Source organism: Pocillopora verrucosa, chromosome 1 (assembly GCF_036669915.1).
Source record: "Pocillopora verrucosa isolate sample1 chromosome 1, ASM3666991v2, whole genome shotgun sequence".
In the NCBI taxonomy this organism is placed as follows: domain Eukaryota; kingdom Metazoa; phylum Cnidaria; class Anthozoa; order Scleractinia; family Pocilloporidae; genus Pocillopora; species Pocillopora verrucosa.
The window spans coordinates 2,455,339-2,473,749 of record NC_089312.1 but is presented as its reverse complement, the minus strand read 5'-3'; the positions used below and the strand labels follow the sequence as shown (position 1 = coordinate 2,473,749).

At 36.4% G+C, this 18,411-nt stretch overlaps 2 protein-coding genes, 1 long non-coding RNA gene and 1 other non-coding gene across 4 annotated transcripts; 3 read left to right on the top strand and 1 right to left on the bottom strand.

Moving 5' to 3' along the window:
• Positions 1-3,729: 3,729 nt before the first annotated feature.
• LOC131781257 (eukaryotic peptide chain release factor subunit 1) lies at positions 3,730-13,363 on the top strand. Its single transcript, XM_059097907.2, has 15 exons — positions 3,730-4,016; positions 5,325-5,441; positions 5,560-5,618; positions 6,245-6,384; positions 7,066-7,204; positions 7,991-8,103; positions 8,299-8,376; positions 8,937-9,002; positions 9,694-9,757; positions 10,069-10,136; positions 10,581-10,668; positions 11,020-11,084; positions 11,359-11,431; positions 11,602-11,676; positions 12,235-13,363. Exons 1-15 carry the CDS (start codon positions 3,925-3,927, stop codon positions 12,315-12,317), a joined length of 1,320 nt encoding a protein of 439 aa, XP_058953890.1. The 5' UTR covers positions 3,730-3,924; the 3' UTR covers positions 12,318-13,363.
• On the top strand, positions 8,668-8,823 carry LOC131781915 (small nucleolar RNA SNORA79). The gene has a single exon (XR_009340000.1). It is a non-coding gene; the product is annotated as a small nucleolar RNA SNORA79 (small nucleolar RNA).
• A 2,117-nt stretch (positions 13,364-15,480) lies between the features above and the next one.
• On the top strand, positions 15,481-18,408 carry LOC131781416 (WW domain binding protein 1-like). Its single transcript, XM_059098070.2, has 4 exons — positions 15,481-15,661; positions 16,167-16,218; positions 16,548-16,604; positions 16,924-18,408. Exons 1-4 carry the CDS (start codon positions 15,593-15,595, stop codon positions 17,325-17,327), a joined length of 582 nt encoding a protein of 193 aa, XP_058954053.1. The 5' UTR covers positions 15,481-15,592; the 3' UTR covers positions 17,328-18,408.
• On the bottom strand, positions 15,635-16,199 carry LOC136280445 (uncharacterized). The gene is made up of 3 exons (XR_010717232.1): positions 16,151-16,199; positions 15,946-16,033; positions 15,635-15,674 (listed from the first exon to the last, which is right to left on the bottom strand). It is a non-coding gene; the product is annotated as an uncharacterized lncRNA (long non-coding RNA).
• Positions 18,409-18,411: the final 3 nt, after the last annotated feature.

Here is an 18,411-nt window from a genome sequence, read left to right as displayed (position 1 = left end):
CCAGGAGCCCAAGTAATGGGCTCCTGACAGGCATTATTTTTTTTCGTTTTCAGTTGAACGGAGGCAAGCGCGAAGCGACGCGAAGTGCGATTCAAGCGCGAGGCGGCGCGAAGTGCGAGTCAAGCGCGAGGCGGCGACCAAGAGAAGATAAACTGCTGGAGGCTAATATCACCGAAGTTTCTCCGCCTTATTAAAACTGACACCTCTTGTTTGCGCTTTGTCGTGATGACAACACTTTGAAAGTGAAGTATTCCGCTCATGGGTCTGAGTTTTAAAACACTTATCTCGTCTCATACCCAGACCTATCACTGCGAAGTGGTTGCAAGTTACAATTACACGGTAGGATCTGGGTACGAGATTAACCCTTATCTTGCTTTGGCGCGCTGCTAAATAATTATCTTCACATAATGCGAACGTTCTGAAGCTAAATTAAGAGTCAGTGATTCTATCTTGTCACCTATTCCCCAATCAAGCAAGGAACGTTGTCTGGTTTGCATGATCACTACTCCGCAGTCCGCACAGCATGATTGTGACTTGTCTTTCCAGTTGATGATGCGGACAGGCTTGTGAATAATGGTGTTCTTACCTTGGCAGAGGGGCTGTCTGATGTGGCGTTAAAAGGGAAGTGCACCAATGTAAGGAGTGCCTAGGCGTGCCTGGCCTTCAGGATATCCTTCGCTTCCGTGCCTGTTCCAATCCCGAGCTCAGGTCATTTTGGCTCCTTTCCAGTGGTATTGTCGCCAACTTTTTTTATTTGGCGACCATACTGCTAAAAAGGAGCCAAAACGACCCTGGGCTCGAGATTGCGCTTGTTCCTGCACTACAGCCTGCAGTCTACAACTCCCATGATGCCTTGCTATATTATTTGTGTGGGGGGGCCCTGGGTAAGAGTATCCGAAAGAAGTTGTCGAGTTGAAGACTAAAGGAAATGCATCCGATCCTTGTGTTATATTTTGCCTTCAAAGAAGAAGGAAGAGCTATTGAAAAGAGGAAGAAGTCCTACCAATGGTAAGAACGTTAATCTCATATTATCGGCTGAATGGAATTTGACGAAATCTTTGCGTTTCTAACTTATCGACTCTTTCGGTCCAAAGAAAAATCAGAATGTTTTAAAATATAACGTCATTTTGCAAACTTTAGGATGCTATCAGAGACAAGTTCCCAACAGTTTAACAAAACTGTGGAAATGATTTGGTTTGCAAATCCTTGTGCTGTACGCGTACCTAAATTGCAATTGTGTTTTAGGCCAGGCACGCCTAGACACTCGATTAGTTCTCAGGACCATGTGGGTGTCCCAAACTCCTCACAATTAACACAGTATTTAAACATTCTTTTCTTCCTGTCCTTCTATATCTCTTAGATATCCTTAGTAACAATGAGTTGTAAATTACTTTCGTTTCGTTTTTCGTTTTCTTATTGCACTATATTCTTTATATTGATGTTTATAACGCTACTGTAATAATTATAACCTCCTCTAATACACTGTAATTGTGTGAGTTTAAATAAAATCGATTTGATTTGAATTGAAATTGATTTGTGTTTCAACATTTTAAACACATTTTCACATGTTTGACTTTTGCAATAATGCGCTAGAAATATAGGTTGCTTTTTTACCCAGAGCCGTGATTAGGTTTGAATTATAATTTCATGTAAAAATGGATCACTTGCTTATAATTGTCCATCAGTGATATTAAGAGTTATTTCCCGGAGATTAGGTCATAAGCGTTTCATCTGATGTTGTTTTACTTACATCAGACAGATTTGCCTTTAGGCTTGCCAACCAGGTGTTGTTAGGGAAGTGAACCCTTGTCTCTCCTCATAGGAAGATTCTGTTTAGGGAAGTTTCCTAAACCAAGCAAAATACAGATTGCTTCCTCTCCCTCCCTTCCCATACTTATGACCCACTTCAGGTTTTAATTTTTCACTGGGTAAATAACTGTGTTTTGATTGATTGATTGATTGATTTACTTTGTTTTTGTTTTGTTTTCTTGTTGTTTTGTTTTTTTCCTCAAAGCTGGGTATCTGGCAGAGCCCCTGATGGCAGAATCCAACACTACATGTTAAAGATTCGAGACTAGTTATGTGCAAGGAAAGATCTAGACAGGAATAGTGCACTAAATGACTTTGACTTTGTCAGTGAACAGAGTGAAAAGGGAAGTGTGAAATTGAGGTTACAAGATGCTTCAAACCTATCACTGAGGAAAACTGAGGAGGAAAAGTTTAAATCAACTCTCTGTTATAGAAACATTTATGATTCCATCAATTTGTCTGAGGGAGGATACTTGGACTTAAATGGCAGGAGGAATTACAGAAAAGCAAATCAGCAAAATACTGTTGAAAACATGAAAAAGCTGTACCACACTTCCTTATAAACTCACAATTTATTTGCTTGATTCGACAATTTGCTACTATGCTTCAGTTGACTCCCACTCACAATTCTTGGCCTATTACAAGGAAACACACTCAACATCCTGTTGTAAGCAGGTGGAACAGTGCCTTATATGGGATGACAAAACATGTGCCACATACATGTTTGCTTAGTTATGTATGAATAAACAAAATCCCTTATAAATGTCAATCAAATTGAGAATAATTAACTTATTGTACAGTTTCCAACAATACAGGGTCTTTTCTTGGATATATTTGGTAATGTCATCATTGGAACCTGCAGTCTGTATCATTCACTCTTAGAATATCACTCAGTTATTGTGCTGTATCTCAAAATTAACAAGAACACTTACCTATTAAATTTAATTGAACAATAGAGACTATTTCCATTTCTCCACTAATGTATTTCCACAAAAATTGTTGAAGGGGTGTATGGAGCAATTTCCACTTGATCTCTGATGGATTGTTAGGTTGTCCTTTCAAATTGTCTTTGATTCAACTTTAAGACAGAGGGAGAGGTACCTGTTGCATCAGGGGTCACACATGGCTTTATTTTGTGTACCCCTTCAATCACAGGCCTCATTCAGAGGGTGTTTTGGTTAATGCCCTCTCTTAGCTGCAAACTAATCCTTCAAACTTTAAATAAAAAAATATAAGAAAGAGGGAAACCTTTCAAAGATGCCAACTGCAGGATTTTTAAATCTGGATACTCGTATTTTTCATCCCAACTTGAAAGCTAAATCCACATGATTTGACCTACTAGTTCTTTAACTACTTTTGACTGCATCATTTAACCACCAATCAAGACATATCACTTTAAATAGATTGCCATAGGAACAGAATGTGAGTTTAGTTGGAAAATGAATAAGAGGAAAGTGTTTGATATCTTTGTTTCAACTTTGTGAGAGATGTAAGAAATAGGAGCCAATAACTTTAGAATATGCATGGAAGGCAAAAAAATTCAATGTTTTCAGGATAAGCAGAAGTTAAGCTGAAAAAAAAACTAGTGACTAACAGGCTCTTAAAAAAAAATTTGGTTTGCATTCCCCTGGGAAATCTTTAGGGAAAGTTATTGTTGTGTCACATGCAATCTTAAAAGAGCTGATTTATTTCAAGATATCACATAATTATACAAATTTTCAGTTTTCAAAATGACGGGAAACAAATTTTTCGTCATCCCCCCGAAGAAAGTCACTAGTCAGCACATTTTGACAAGGAAAATCCCACAGGGATCTGGGGAACAACATGGACGGAAATGTGGAAAAGTTCCGCTCAGATCCCCCGAAAGTGTCCTTTGTCATTCACGCACGTGTTTCCAAATATGGAAAAATTGCACCATTTCGCGCAGTAACCGGCAACAAAGTGCGCGCTTGTCTCAAAATACAGAGTTAAACGAGAAAATCCCTTGAAATTCAGGATCGATTTTTATTTTGGGATATCCTTAAAGTACAGCTAGTCTAATCTGTTAGATTCTCGGTTTTCTCGCCAGTTCAAGGAAAACCAGGCATTTTAAAACAAACTGAAAAAACGTCGATCATGTCGTCTGATAACACAACAGAAGCGGCCGATAGAAATGTGGAAATATGGAAAATCAAGAAACTCATAAAAAGTTTAGAAGCAGCCAGAGGGTGAGTAGTAAAGATTTCTTATCGTGGACTACGTTAAATGAGGTAGAACCATCGTGAAGATTAGTTCGAAGTTCATTCGTGATTCAATGGCTTTTACAATATCAACAGTACAGTAGTTATTCTTGACCAAACACTGTCTAAATTGTTGATGGCATATTTTAATGAAACCGATAAGTCTTTTGGTTAACCCTCATTTTAGAATTATATTCAAAGAAAAAATATAGAAAGAGGATTGCTCCTGGAGTTTCATGTTTGCGAAAGAACACACCAATTCAAGTTTAAACTTTTCGCTATCGACTTCTTTTTGATTAAATACGCATCTTGTCGATCGGTAAAGGAACATCTCTTATTAAACAAAAGTCAAAGAATGGCTCGGTGTATTTTTCAGGTTATTCTGCTTGTGATAATTTCAAGGCAATATATCTAAATTAATTTTTTCTCAGAAAATAAAATGAGTTCAAGTTTCTCTTCGGTTAGGTACAAAATTATGTATTGTATACGTGTATGCACATAATATATTGTCGATGATGACGATGGTAGTGATAATGACGATAATAAGGCAAAAGAACTCCCTTATATCAGGGTTGGGGGGGAGGGGGCTGGTAATGAATTGAATTTCTCAGTATACTCAAAACCATTTTGATTAAAATTGCAATTGCTTCAACTAATCTTCCATAGAAATATCAAAAGCACCCTATAGCAATCAACTTCCTGCTTATTGGATAATTCATGGAAGAAAAGAAACCCTTAACCTGGTTAGCAGGCAAGCGTGAGCTCTTGGTCAGTGAGATAGGACCTCTCACATTTTCAGACATTTGTAAAATTCTCAACAGTATCACACTCTATGTTATGATGAGTGTTTAAGCATCTCAGATCATGCTTCCACAACTCTCCAACTTAAAATCATAAAAGCTATTCACATTTAATGGGAGCAACCTACACTTAATCATCAACTTTATCATGTTGATTTGAAACTTTCCTTGTAATTGCATTCATTGATCTGTTTCTGTTGTTTGTTTCATCCAATCAGCATTTTGTTACACACTTTAAAGTCAACTTTGTACTTAGTATAAATTAGAACTGAAGATGACAAAAGAACTTTCCAAACATGTCTTTAAAAAATGTTATATATGTTCTTAAATTTGTGGCATATCTGCTGCTATCCAGACCTTTTGGCAAGTGTGACTGTAGTGAACAATCTCGCTTACTGTTAGATAACATTTTGATGTCTGTAGATCCACTGCAAATTACAAGCATTGATTGACATACTTTGCTGTATTTTTTTCCTATGTTATATCTTGTTCTCAGGAATGGAACAAGCATGATCTCTCTGATCATCCCTCCAAAAGATCAGATCTCTCGTGTAGCCAAGATGTTGGCAGATGAGTTTGGAACTGCATCAAATATCAAGAGTAGAGTGAACAGGTGACTTCATGTTACCAAGTATAGTTTTTGAAGAGTTAAATTACACATTTACACATTAAAATTTTCTTTAAACACTTTATGTTTTTCAACAGATTTTTCACTGAATTACTATTTGCAGGTTGTCTGTCCTTAGTGCAATCACATCTGTACAACAAAGGTTGAAGCTGTACTCAAAAGGTGTGTTTTAACACTTGCTGCTCTTATAATGTATCTTTAACTAACCTTTTAGCAACCTGTGATGAGCACAAATGGCCTCATGTATCATGAAACTTAACATCTGCTTCAGCACTACATCTACCTTTATCAAATCTTTCAGAAGACCCAGACTTTTTCTCCTTACCCCTCTGTCCCATGTTTCATCACCAATTTCTTCCCAGGCACTTCTTTGCCTGCTCACCTTTCTCCTTCCCCAGGTTTTGTCTGTTTTGTCTGTTGAATGTTATCATCCTTCTCTTTCTACTTTCCTCCATGCACCCTCTTGTCTCACCTTTCTATTCACATGAAGCTTCTATTCATCCCTCTTCTTTGAAAAGAAGAGTTTGTCATTTCCCTTCCTTCAGAGGTTTTTGATGGATGCACATGTAACCTTCAACAGCTGTTATGGATAACTCCACTAGTCATATGTTCTGGCGACATTGTACCAAGCTTTCCTCTAGTTATGATTCAGTGACATTGTGAGGAAGCTGTTACAAGTTGTATCCTGTGGAGGAGTTTGGAAAATAAAAAAAGAAACTATTTAATGTGATGTGCACCCTCCTGATATTGCATTACATTCCACTAATTCTAAACCTCTATTGTTTCAGTCCCCACAAATGGCCTTGTAGTTTACTGTGGAACAATCGTAACTGAAGATGGCAAGGAAAAGAAGGTCAACATAGACTTTGAGCCCTTCAAGCCAATCAACACATCATTATATCTCTGTGATAACAAGTTTCATACAGAGGTTTGTTAGCAAATCAAGTATTGTACAGTGTTACTGTTCACATGTAGTAATGACTCAGATGAGTTGATAGTTGATAGTACTTAAGTGTGCTGGAGGAAGTGTGATTTGTGTTTTTTATCGATCGGAAGTTGAGTAGAGTAGAGTACTCAGTATATGCCTTTCAAATATAATATTAAATCTTCCAAAACCTTGAATCAAATTATCTTCAAGCAGAGTCAGAATTGCTTGTTTGATTTTCATTGGAAGAATAACAAAGGCTTTGACTTGTCTGGTTAGCAGGCAGGTGTGATATAAACTGAACAATTCTGCTTACTGCCAGACTACAGACATACTCAATCCCCCCTATCTCTTCACATCTGTGTTCTGTAGTAAAGAACACACATGAGCATGTAATTATGTTAGTTCTGATATAAATCTATGTAACAGTGTTCCAGGGTTTCCCTTCTTGTGTGCTTTGAAATGAAATTGAAAGTTTGAAATTCCTAAGACTTCCTCACATAAGTAAATTTTCATTCATTGTTTAGATGAGTTTAAAAATAGTTACGATATTTATGGTCATAAATTTTTTTTCCATCTGAATGATCAATCCGTAAATTAACCCTGACAATGAAAATATTACATTTTATAAGTTGTATGCAAGTGTATTGTGTAGTGGTAAACGTGTGTTTTGCCTTTATGCAGGCCCTGAATGCCTTGCTGGCAGATGACAACAAGTTTGGTTTTATTGTGATGGATGGTAACGGTGCGCTGTTTGGTACACTCTGTGGAAATACCAGAGAAGTTCTTCACAAATTCACGGTAGATCTTCCAAAGAAACATGGTTAGTAAAATAATCAAGGAATATTTACAGTGCTTTCAATTAGACCTGGCTTCTGTTGGAGCTCCAGCAGGTATTCTGTTGTGAATTGCCAGGTATACTTTGGACGCTTTCAAGCAAACTCACAAAATGAGGTTTAATAAAATACCTTGAGATCTTCTAGAGTTCTTTCAGTTGACTTTTGGGTTTATAAACAAGTTTTGATTAAAATGACTACATGGTATTATCTTATCACACATAAGCCAGTATATATTTCAAACATTTCCAGCCAAAAAAAAAGATTTTGAGTTTCTAAGAACATATTCACTCAGGACTTTTTGTGTGAAACTCAGGGAGCAGACTTGCAAGCAAGCAAATGGAAGATTTTGATCAGAAATAAAATGATCAGTGAAACAATTGTTATAATTGAGACAAATATGTAATGATTGTTTCTGGAAGTTTAATACCAAAAACTCTGTTTGAAGCCACTTTATCATGAATGGAAGTATTGAGACAACAAGAGGGAAATTCTCTGGCAGCTGCTTTACTGGGGTAGCCACCTTCTTCAATCCTATTGAAAATCCTGATTTAGGATAATTTCTTGCTGACATTCTCTAAAAAGTAACTGCTCTAGATGATTTCCAATGCCACAAGCAAACCACTTTGACTGTATATTACATGGTCTAATTTTTTACTTTCACAAACAGAATTACCCAAATAGGGCAATTAGAGTGTACATGTATGCATGGATTGGAACACTGAAGCCTTATTTTACTTTTTTAGCTAATACATTATATTTCATTTTTTTAGGACGTGGTGGACAGTCTGCTCTTCGTTTTGCTCGTCTGAGAATGGAGAAACGTCACAATTATGTCAGAAAAGTTGCTGAGACTGCTGTTCAGCTTTTCATCACAAATGACAGGGTATTTAGTTATTTTATTAAAATCAGAATTTCAAAATGTCAATCCTCTCATGTCACCTAAGAAAATAAGACTTCTTAATCTGAAAATAAACATAACATTAAAAATTGCAGTAGTAGTGGGGGTAATAGCTATTGTTAGATGCTGTTGATATATACAACAAGCATAGAAGAATTTCATTTTTGTGTTTTGTTTTAGCCAAACATAACTGGTTTGATTTTGGCTGGATCTGCTGATTTTAAGACTGAGCTGAGCCAGTCTGACATGTTTGATCAGGTGAGCTTTGTAGTTTGGTGATTTCCTAGAATCAGCAGGTATTTACCCATTTTCTTCACAAAGGACACAACAAACTAGCTTTCACTATCTTTTTAAGGGGGAAATGCCTTTTGCTAGTGTCTGGTAATGATACATGTAATTGTGTGAGAGTTCATTGTTATTTTCCATAGCTTTGGGAGAAAGATAAGTCCTCTGGACCCTAGGTACAGTAGTTTTTAAGTTGACTTTTTATGTCTAGCAATCAAATAACAAAAGTTGTTGAACTGGTGCTAAAATATCTTTTGTATACAATGACAGCTGTTCCCCATGCATTGTGTAGTCTTCAGATGTATGGTTTTATGCTGTCTAAAGTAAACCTGTGTTTGAGTCTTTTCACTCTCCTTTGTTAATTTGCTTTCATAAGGCAGATCTTTTACTCATTGGAGAATTTTGCAGGCTCATACAACTTTTATAATATTTTTTCACAAACATACAGGTGTATTCATTCTGCCAAGTTGCACCATATATTCTTACTTATTTTGCAATTTTAACTCGCCTTGATACTGTGTTCATATTTCTAGAGGTTGCAAACAAAAGTTTTGAAGCTTGTTGATGTTTCCTATGGTGGTGAGAATGGTTTCAACCAGGTTAGTACAATTTTAATTACATACAGGTATTCAATTCTATTAAAAAGAGTGGAAACATGCAAACTTATTTTGACTATCTGGAAAAAGTATGAAAAAGGGTTATGTTAGGAAAATGTAAAGAAGACTTGTTTGGTTGTTTTTTGGCTTTGCTGAAGTGCAATAAGTTTTTACTTTCTGGGAGAGATCTCTGGCAGTGGAATCAATGTACAAATGTAAATTACTTTGGCAAAAGAGTTTTCTTTGAGTGATCAGAAAATAAACCCTTAAAAACATAAGTTAAAATTAGATCTCAAAATTGGTTTTAATTGTCAAATTAAAATGAACATCAAACCTTGATAGTGCAACCATTGTTACTGGGGTCAATAAAACAAACCAACCATTCTGCTAACAGGAGAAAAACAATGCGTTCCATCCAAAATCATTGCTGTTTTTGCATTCTTTGTTCTTAAGTGTTGATTGGTACTGTTACATTTAGTTGAAATTGTTGTTTGCCTTCGGTTGTGACATTGGTGAATTATGCTTTTGTGACCTTGGTTACAGAAGTGGCACAGTTATTTTGTATTTTCATCATTTACATTGTTTTTGTATGATGCACATTTCTACCTTGCACATCCTATAGCCTTTTTTCACATCACTGTTATTGTAAGTTTACACAAATATCTCTATGTTACAATATGATGTTTTATTTTAGGCGATTGAACTTGCCTCAGAGGTACTAGCTAATGTCAAGTTCATTCAAGAGAAGAAGCTCATAGGTATGTATCTGAGACAAGCTCTAACTTAAGGGTGCATTAAATTAAATTCCATTAGTAGTGAAGGAAGTGCTGATTCCAATTTTGTCTAATATTTGTCAACCTCAGCCTTGCTATTGAGTAACTTATTAGTAATTAACTCTGAATCAAATGATTTTTTCCTCTTTTAACTTTTAATCTTGGGGTGGATTGCTATATTCACACAAAAGTTATATGTACACCTGTGCATGTTCAGTGTAGCTGGAAACTTATTTGAGTGAAATCTGTTGGAACACAAGGAGTGAATATTTAACATCATATTTTTTGATAAACAGGGAGGTACTTTGATGAAATCTCTCAAGATACTGGAAAGTACTGCTTTGGTGTGGAAGACACCTTAAAGGTTTGTTAGTAGGTACAACTAGCTAGTGTGAACATAAATCAAGACAACATTGTACAGTGCTACATTTATCTGTTCTAAAACAGGCCAGAATAAAAATGGTAGAAAACTAAGAAAACCATGATTACCAGAAATGATTTTGTTACCATGTTTCAAGGGAAAAGTCAATCAGGCAGCAGAAAAAAATGGAAAAAAAGGTCAACAGTTTTTGAGTTTCTGAGTAAAGTTTCAAAGTGATCCTCTCAAGATTCTATGCACATCATTTCTGAATGGTTAGAGGCAGTTTATTTGCCAAAGCTTCAAAAGTGAAATTTCTTTGTATAATGTTCATTTTAAGTCAATTTATTCTATTATAGCTGATATGGTTTTGTTTCTTGAATTTTTTTTGTCTTTGTAAAAGGAAAGGAGGAAATAAAATAATTATTGGCTTTCTTTTTTGCTTATCAGGGACTCGAAATGGGAGCAGTGGACATCCTCATTGTGTGGGAAAATCTGGAAATCCACCGAATTGTTTTGAAAAATCATCAAACAGATGGTAAGCGAGAAATCACCTTGCAAAGCACAAAACTGTTTAATCTGCTGGTTTACAGTAAGAAAGATTGTATGCTGATTCATAAAGTTCTTAGAATGTTCTGATGCTAGCACTGGTAGCCACAACTTATAGGATTGGCCAAGTCCTTTCTTGAGCAAGCTGCCGATGTGAAAAGCAAAAATCATCTTTGGGGTAGAATTTCTGACAAGGACATTGAATGACAATGGATCTCAGTAGAAAGCTCAATTTTTTGTACTTTGCCTGAGGCTATTGTGTACTTGCAGTGACTGTAGATGTGTATTTGGTTAGTATGTTGATGCATATTATGAAATAGCCGATTAAATTTGTCCATAGAGGAGAAAATCCTTCATCTCAATCCGGAGCAAGAAAAAGACAAGACATACTCCATAGACAGTGAGGTACAATGAATTAGTTCTTTTAATCCTAAGTAGCAAAAACATTGACAGATAAAGCCTGGATCACTAAGGAACATTTAGTGCACCTTTTTCTCTGTTTACGAGCACATGAGTACTGTGTTACTTTCATGGGCACAACTGTGCTATGAGAGAAACCTCTGGTTTTCTACTTAGAAAGTCAAGATTATATGTTGTCCAAGACTATCTAACATAAACTTTCATCTAGTCATGTTGAGTGGTTTAACTCATAATCTGTAATTTTTTTTTTATCTATTAGACTGGAGTTGAGTTAGAACTGATAGAAAAGATGCCTCTGCTGGAGTGGCTTGCAAACAATTATAAGAGTTTTGGTAAGTGAGTGCACAGTATGTATTTGATGTGTCATGAAAAAACTATTGAGTAAAGATTTCTGATGAGTATTGTTAAAGCAGACTTTTTTAAAACTGTTAATTGACTGCAATGCCAACCGAGATTGTATGAGTCGTGATCTTTATTATAATTATTATTTTTATCCCCTAAGGTGCAACATTGGAAATCATAACAGACAAATCACAAGAAGGAGCACAGTTTTGCAAAGGCTTTGGAGGAATTGGAGGTGATGCTATGGCTTGTTGTTTATACTCTCAACAACTTTAGAAGAATCATGTATCAGAACAGCAGGTTTTTAGGTGTTTCTCATCTTTCTCTGATGGTTCTTCGTTGGGTTACCTTCCTCTTCAAAGACCAAGAGTCTTTAATGTCTATTTGCTTGAAGATAGAGTATGACAGCTTCCTTTCTGATGTGTTAAGTGTTGCTGAGGTAGGTTAAGTCTGTGCTCAAACCAAGTGTCTCACCAGTGTGAGCTTCTACCAGTTTCCTCAACATCAAGGCGACTACTCCTCCCTGGATGGGATGCTATTCCATAACATGGTTACCCATCAGTATGTCATCAGGCTTCCCAGACAATTCACCCTGCTACCCATTATATACTTCTGGGTGGAGAGACGCACTGTGAGGGGAATGTGTTTTTCCTAAGAACACAACGCAATGACCCAGCTAGGTCTCGAACTTGGAGTCCAGTGCACTAACCATTACGTATTTTATTGTGTTCGATTTTTGTTTATTAGCCTCAATGATCTAGTTGTAACAGTTGTTTCATTTTTTTTTTCCCAGGTATTCTTAGGTATCGGGTTGATTTTCAATCCATGGACATGGACCCAGATTTGGAGTATTATGAGGACAGTGACGATGATTAGCAGGAGGAGAATCTTTCTTTTGTGTTGCATCTAAACATCAACTATGAATTTACAACCCTTGTTATTGTAAGAACGGTGGCATCGTTCGGTTTAATTAAAATATTATATACCTCTCAGACCTCTCAGCCCTCTCAGGTTTTAGCAGACAGTCACAGGTTATTAAGCGAATCGATTGATGCTAACCAAGGAGACGAAGATGTCATTTATGTGGGCCTCTATATATATTCGTTTGTCAGCAGTTAGTATACTGTGCAGGAGTGCTGATAACTGATTGTCTAATACAAATACAACCAAACAGTAATGATTTAACTTGGCCAAACCAGGCGTTCGGGCCAAATTTTGCGGTCATTGCTGTCATTGCTGTCATAGGACTGGAGTATTGATGAACCTTCCCAGATGGCGAGGAAGCTCCTTCTCAGCAATTGATAAAGTAGTCGTGGGAATTACTAATTTTTCCATGTGACAACTGAGGATACGAAGGATTTCTGCTCCTCCGTTAAACGCAGAGTCTGAAAGAATTAACATAGAGCGCTCTATTAAGTGTAATACAACCAAAGCTAAACATGTCTCAGCAGCCAATCGTACAAGAGACAGAAATATGACACGAAGCCAACACGAACTCAAAGTCGTAGAAACGTGTAGAAGACCAGAAGCGCGAGTAAACGCGAGTACTAAATCATGGTTAAACTGTGGGTAACCTGCGAGCAAGTCCGCGGAATTATGAAGTATGGAGTATAAAATAGTGTCAAACGCTCGGCAAACCTCTTCTCGTGGGTTGATGATTTCTGGTATTACGTTGGATACCTGCAGTTTCTGTAGTTAGCTTATCTTTAATGATGTATCGAGATGATATAGAAAGGTTATTTGTTCATTAAAAGAGTTTTACTTTACATTTTTACTATACACTGTTTAAAGGTCGGGGAAATAGAGTGAAATGTGTTTTGTGCGACGGTGCAAACTGTTTGAAAGTCTGACCTCTGTAAAATGAAATTGGAATAAAATGGTGATTCACGTGCGTATCACTTGAGGAAAATCAAAATAGATAACTTTTTTCGTTCATTTATTATTTTTACCAAAAAATTGGTACGAAAGTTCTGTTATGTCAGCTTTTGATTCAACAATTGTAAGATATGTGTCAACTGCAGATTAAAATGAGAGTTAGTGTTTGCTTGATAATTTCTCTCTTCCCTTTTCTTTCCTTCCTTTTTCTGTTTAGGTCTTGTTTTGTCTCGGGGTTTTCCTTCTACCTTGTACTCGTGGCTAAGTTTCGATTTTGGACGCTAGTGGCCTATTTTATATTTTGGACCCTTGTGGCTGATCTTGGATTTTGGATAATAGTGGCTGATGTTGGATTTTGGATAGTAGTGGCCGATTTTTTATATTGGAGACTAGTGGCCGATTTTGTTTTTGGACATTAATTTAGTGGCCGGTCTTGGATTTTGGACACTAGTAGCTGATTTTGGATTCTGGAGACGAGTGGCTGATTATGGATTTTGGACACTTGTGGCCGAATTTTGATTTTTGGACATTAGTGACATTTTCGGACACTAGTAACTGGTTTTGGATTTTGGTTCTTAATGGCCGATTTTTGATTTTGGACACTAGTGAGCGATTTTGGATGTTGGACACTAATTGCCGATTTTTAAACACTTGTGCGTGATTTTGTTTGCAGACGCAAGTGGCCGATTTTGGATGTGGGACAGTTATGGCCAATTTTGGATTTTCTGACACCAGTAGCCAATTTCGGTCAGTTACATTAGTCAATATGTTCTTGAATCATCTTTTTCTTGTGGAACAGGGTACTTACAAAGAGGTGGGATGCTGTGGTTTTTCTGTTTTGTATGTGAATACAAATCTCCTGGAACACTATCTTGTTGCGTCATTATACAACCTCTAGTTCTTGTCAATGCTATAAAAATTGTGCCATATGCAGTCTTATACACTGCCTATTTTTCCCGTTTGCCCTAGATTCGTGGCAGATGTCCAACATTATTCATCATTCGGAGATCGATCTTTTTTCTTTTCCGTTGCTTTCTTACTAACTTTGATAACATCGCAATTCTTGGAAGCCCGCATCAAATCCTATCGGGATATGAAGTTGTAACATAATCTTAAAGATGTGTATTTTCTGCCCTTCTAGCGCGTAACGGAACTGTAGGAACCATTCTCTTCGTCTAAATATTATGGCAAAGAGGGGCGGTAGCGACGCTGGAAACCCAGAACGAGGCCATTATCTTTGCTCACTAACCCTGAAGACTGAGAAAACATTGCTTAAGGTAAAGCACACATCAGTAAATAAATAGTAAGGAGCAAACGTAAACAGAAATATTACTGTGGTTCGCTAGCCATCCCCATTTCTTTCCGGTTATTTTCATTCATATTCGACTGTCTTTGAATTCTCCGCAATTTTCCATCATCCACTTCCCCAAATTATATCCATTTTCCTTGTTCGTGAACAATTCTAAATTCAGGTTCCATTCTTTATCCCTATTCCCCATAACTTATGCTTGATTCTTTGTTCTTTAGATTCTGTATCGTTGGATCGTATAAACTTCATTAAATATTATATAGCGAGTGTTACTATTTAAAATGCAGCTTTATTCAGCTGTCATATGTGAAAAGTAGTTCATTCACCTAGGTCTGCCAAACACATGTTTGAAATAAATTTCTTATGTTAGCCAGAAAATACTACTTGAGACAAGATAACATTTTAAAAAAGTGTATTTTCTGTACATTCGTTCTCTCTACTTAGCGTCGTAATTTGCGGGTGAAACATTGTCTACGCTAAACAAATTACTTAGCGAATGTTGATTGACATAGATAGCTGAATCAACATGGCTAAAAAATAAATTCATCATACATTTTCTCGAACGGAAAAGGGAAACCTTCAACTCTAACAGAAACAGCTTCAGCTAACTCGTTCCCGACTGAATTATCATATCAAGGATCTTTTCGAATGTGTTGAGTTTTAATTTCGAATATACTTTACGAAAATTGCCTGTTTAATTCAAGCTACTTCATGCGCTTACTATAGATAGACAAATGATACCATAAAAAATTTACGTTCCGTGCATGTCAAATCAAATGAGTCTTGTCATCGTATTTACAGAAGTAAAGAACTTGATAAGTGAGTGCTAACTAAAGTCACGCCACGTTAAGTTGCGTGACTCGCTTAATTATCATTGGTCCACCAATAAAGCGATGCGTCTTTTTGGTCGTTATTCGATGTGTTTGTGTTCTAAATGTCATTTGTACAGGAAACTTGAAATCGCATCATGGACCCGCTTCCATCCCGATTACTTCTTCTTTTTACTGCAGCCAATCTTTGGTTCGAAGTGGCATTGGTAGGTAGCAAATCTTGAAAACGTTAAAATTTGCATCGTTACGGAAAGCACTATTTTAAAACGGATGTAATTTGTTTTTGTGTTATCTGAACGCGCCCAGACACAAAACTATATTTTAATCTGTATCAGACAAGAACTCAGACTGGTAGGTCGTTCGATTTTCACGAGTTCCGTTTTAAAGGGCTCTCAAGATCACTGAATACACCGACGGCTTGATAATGGAAACACTTCAGGGTATGCAATCATGCTTAAAATGAAAATGATGTAAAGTTAACAATTATAACCTTGTTGTTGTGGAAATATTAACTTCAACCTCCTTCCTGCTTGCCAACGGGAGGGTACAGAGAAAAAATTCATTCTAATTGGAATCTTCTAATTGGAGATAGAATCCAACGATTACTATTGTGAATATGTGATAAAATTAAATGAACAAAATGGTCCAACTTTTCGCAACATTTGTTTAATAATACATCAATCGTAACTACGTACCGTCTGCATTCCTTAGGCAAAGGAATATTGCGGATCTGTGGAAGGAAAAGAATACTTCTGTGATGAAGGTAAAGTCCATTAATTCTTACGTTTGGTGGGAGTCTTCTGTGACTTAGTTCTTAACACAACACTTCGGAAACGGCAAGAACGCTTGCTTAACTAAATATTCATACATTTTATGTCTTCGTAACATAATTAAAATTTACCCAAAACAAACTTTCATCTCAATGATTCAGCCGTAATATTCAAAGTTTACTCTCAAATCGAGGTCACAATTGTTACTTCCTACATTTAACTCCAACAGCACATTGAAGAGGCCTGTTTGACTAGTCGGCTTTTCTAATATTTTCATTTAATTTTTTTTCTTTGTTTACCTTTCTAAAAAATATCAATGTAGGCCAATGCTGTGGAGATTATGACTGCTGTACCTACTTCAAGTACTACAAGACGTGGTGTAAGTGATCCTCTTTTAATTTTGTTCTTGTTTTGATTTTTGTTGTTGTTCTTCTTTTCTGTTTTGTGGGTCCGTGGGTAGGTGTGTGTTTTTGTGGCAAGAAAATCTGGTTTTATGAACTGAATTGGTGATGAAAATTGGCCTAGAGCTGGTTTTCTAGAGCTTTTGTTTTTCGAGTTCACCCTTTTTCCTTGGCTCTGACCAATTATCAGTTATGTAGCAATAGAGACAAATAACCATCCCTAAAAACCCCTAAATTTACTCTGAAAATGCTGAAATGTCTGTGGAATTGAGAACAATATTACTTGCTGACTTGCAGGGTTCTGGTTGGTTTGGGCTGTTATAAGTTTATTGGGGTGCTGCTGTGCATATCACCGCAGACGTTATTACGGATGGCATGGACACATCAGGAATTTTGTTTACCCATTGGCTCCAGCCAGAACAGAAAATCAACCACTGACTCCCTATGACGAATTTTTTTCTGATCCCAACTACAAACTGCCATCTTACGCTGAAGTAGAAGCCATGGGTAGTCTGGGACCTCCATCTGATGGGGAAGGTGCCCCTCCCCCTTATGTAGACCCACTTGCAAATGAGGATTTGGACGATGATGCTGACGACATTGAAAATGGTGAAATATTTTTGGAAAGTAGGGTGGATGATGAGAGTTCCAGGCCCCTTATCCCCCCTGACACAGAAGTGCAGACATCAGAGAACTCATAATAATTCTTCTCATGAATTTCTTTTCTCAGCTGAGGGAAAAAATATGTGTTCACAAAAATGTGAATGCACGGGCCATTTTTTCACACAAATCTTCAAGCTGGCTCAGATGCTGAGTTGACAAGTTATGAATACTAGTTGTATAGGTTTTGATAATACATATAAATTGAAACACATTCTCACATTGCTATCAAACATGAGCATCTGAAATATGAAGGAAACATTATTTTAAACTGTGTTCAGTAAGACTAATCAAATAGGAGATCAGGGCATATTAGCAAACCAAACCACAAATTACTTGTGCTCCTTTGTCTAGATTTCTCAGGTGGTATTATCTTGTTTTTATAAAAAAAATCACATTCCAGACAAATTTCTAGTGTTCACAAAGAGTGGAGTGAAGAATGTAGTAAGGACTGAACCTGGCAGGTGACATGCTTTCCCTACCAATGAGATAAATAATTCATAGATCCCTCTACCTGGATGAATCTCTTGGTTTAACCCTTTAGGTCTCATTCAAATCTCCCTGTAATGTAAGCCTCAGCAATCAAACTTGAAATAGAGATATGATCATGATACAATAATAATAACTGTACATATATGTAAATAATATTCTTTCACTTGTTTGGAATTGTTTGTGATGAAATATATGTCAAAAACAATATTGGCATATTATTAATAGTGTATAGAATCAATGTATATCGTGGGTTTATGAACATTGTGAGGTAAACATTTTCATTTTACTTTCATGTTTTGGAAAGGCTAAACATGTAAAAAATTCATCCCTTGTAAGAATTGTTAGAGAAAATAACCATTCTTAATCAGCAAGTGATAGATTTCTCTAAAAGCCTCAGATCTGGCTGTGTTTATCATTATTCATACATTCAATTAATGTCTTGTTTGTGTGTTTCAGGTTTAAAAGAATACTATTAATGTTACTTAATAAGAAAGAGTTATTTTTAATATTCTTGCATGTGTATATAGTAACAACACTGATATAAATTTATGTACCAATTTTTCATGAATTATCATGATTAGTTCTGAGCTCTTAAATTAATGTACCACAATTTGTGTTCAAAGTAGATTAAAC

Coding starts and splice junctions, on each gene's coding strand:
- LOC131781257 (XM_059097907.2), top strand. CDS start 3,925: ATGTCGTCTGATAACACAACAGAAGCGGCCGATAGAAATGTGGAAATA. Junction 4,017..5,324: donor AGTTTAGAAGCAGCCAGAGG/GTGAGTAGTAAA, acceptor TCTTGTTCTCAG/GAATGGAACAAGCATGATCT. Junction 10,669..11,019: donor GAAAAATCATCAAACAGATG/GTAAGCGAGAAA, acceptor ATTTGTCCATAG/AGGAGAAAATCCTTCATCTC.
- LOC131781416 (XM_059098070.2), top strand. CDS start 15,593: ATGGACCCGCTTCCATCCCGATTACTTCTTCTTTTTACTGCAGCCAAT. Junction 15,662..16,166: donor TTTGGTTCGAAGTGGCATTG/GTAGGTAGCAAA, acceptor TGCATTCCTTAG/GCAAAGGAATATTGCGGATC. Junction 16,219..16,547: donor AGAATACTTCTGTGATGAAG/GTAAAGTCCATT, acceptor ATATCAATGTAG/GCCAATGCTGTGGAGATTAT.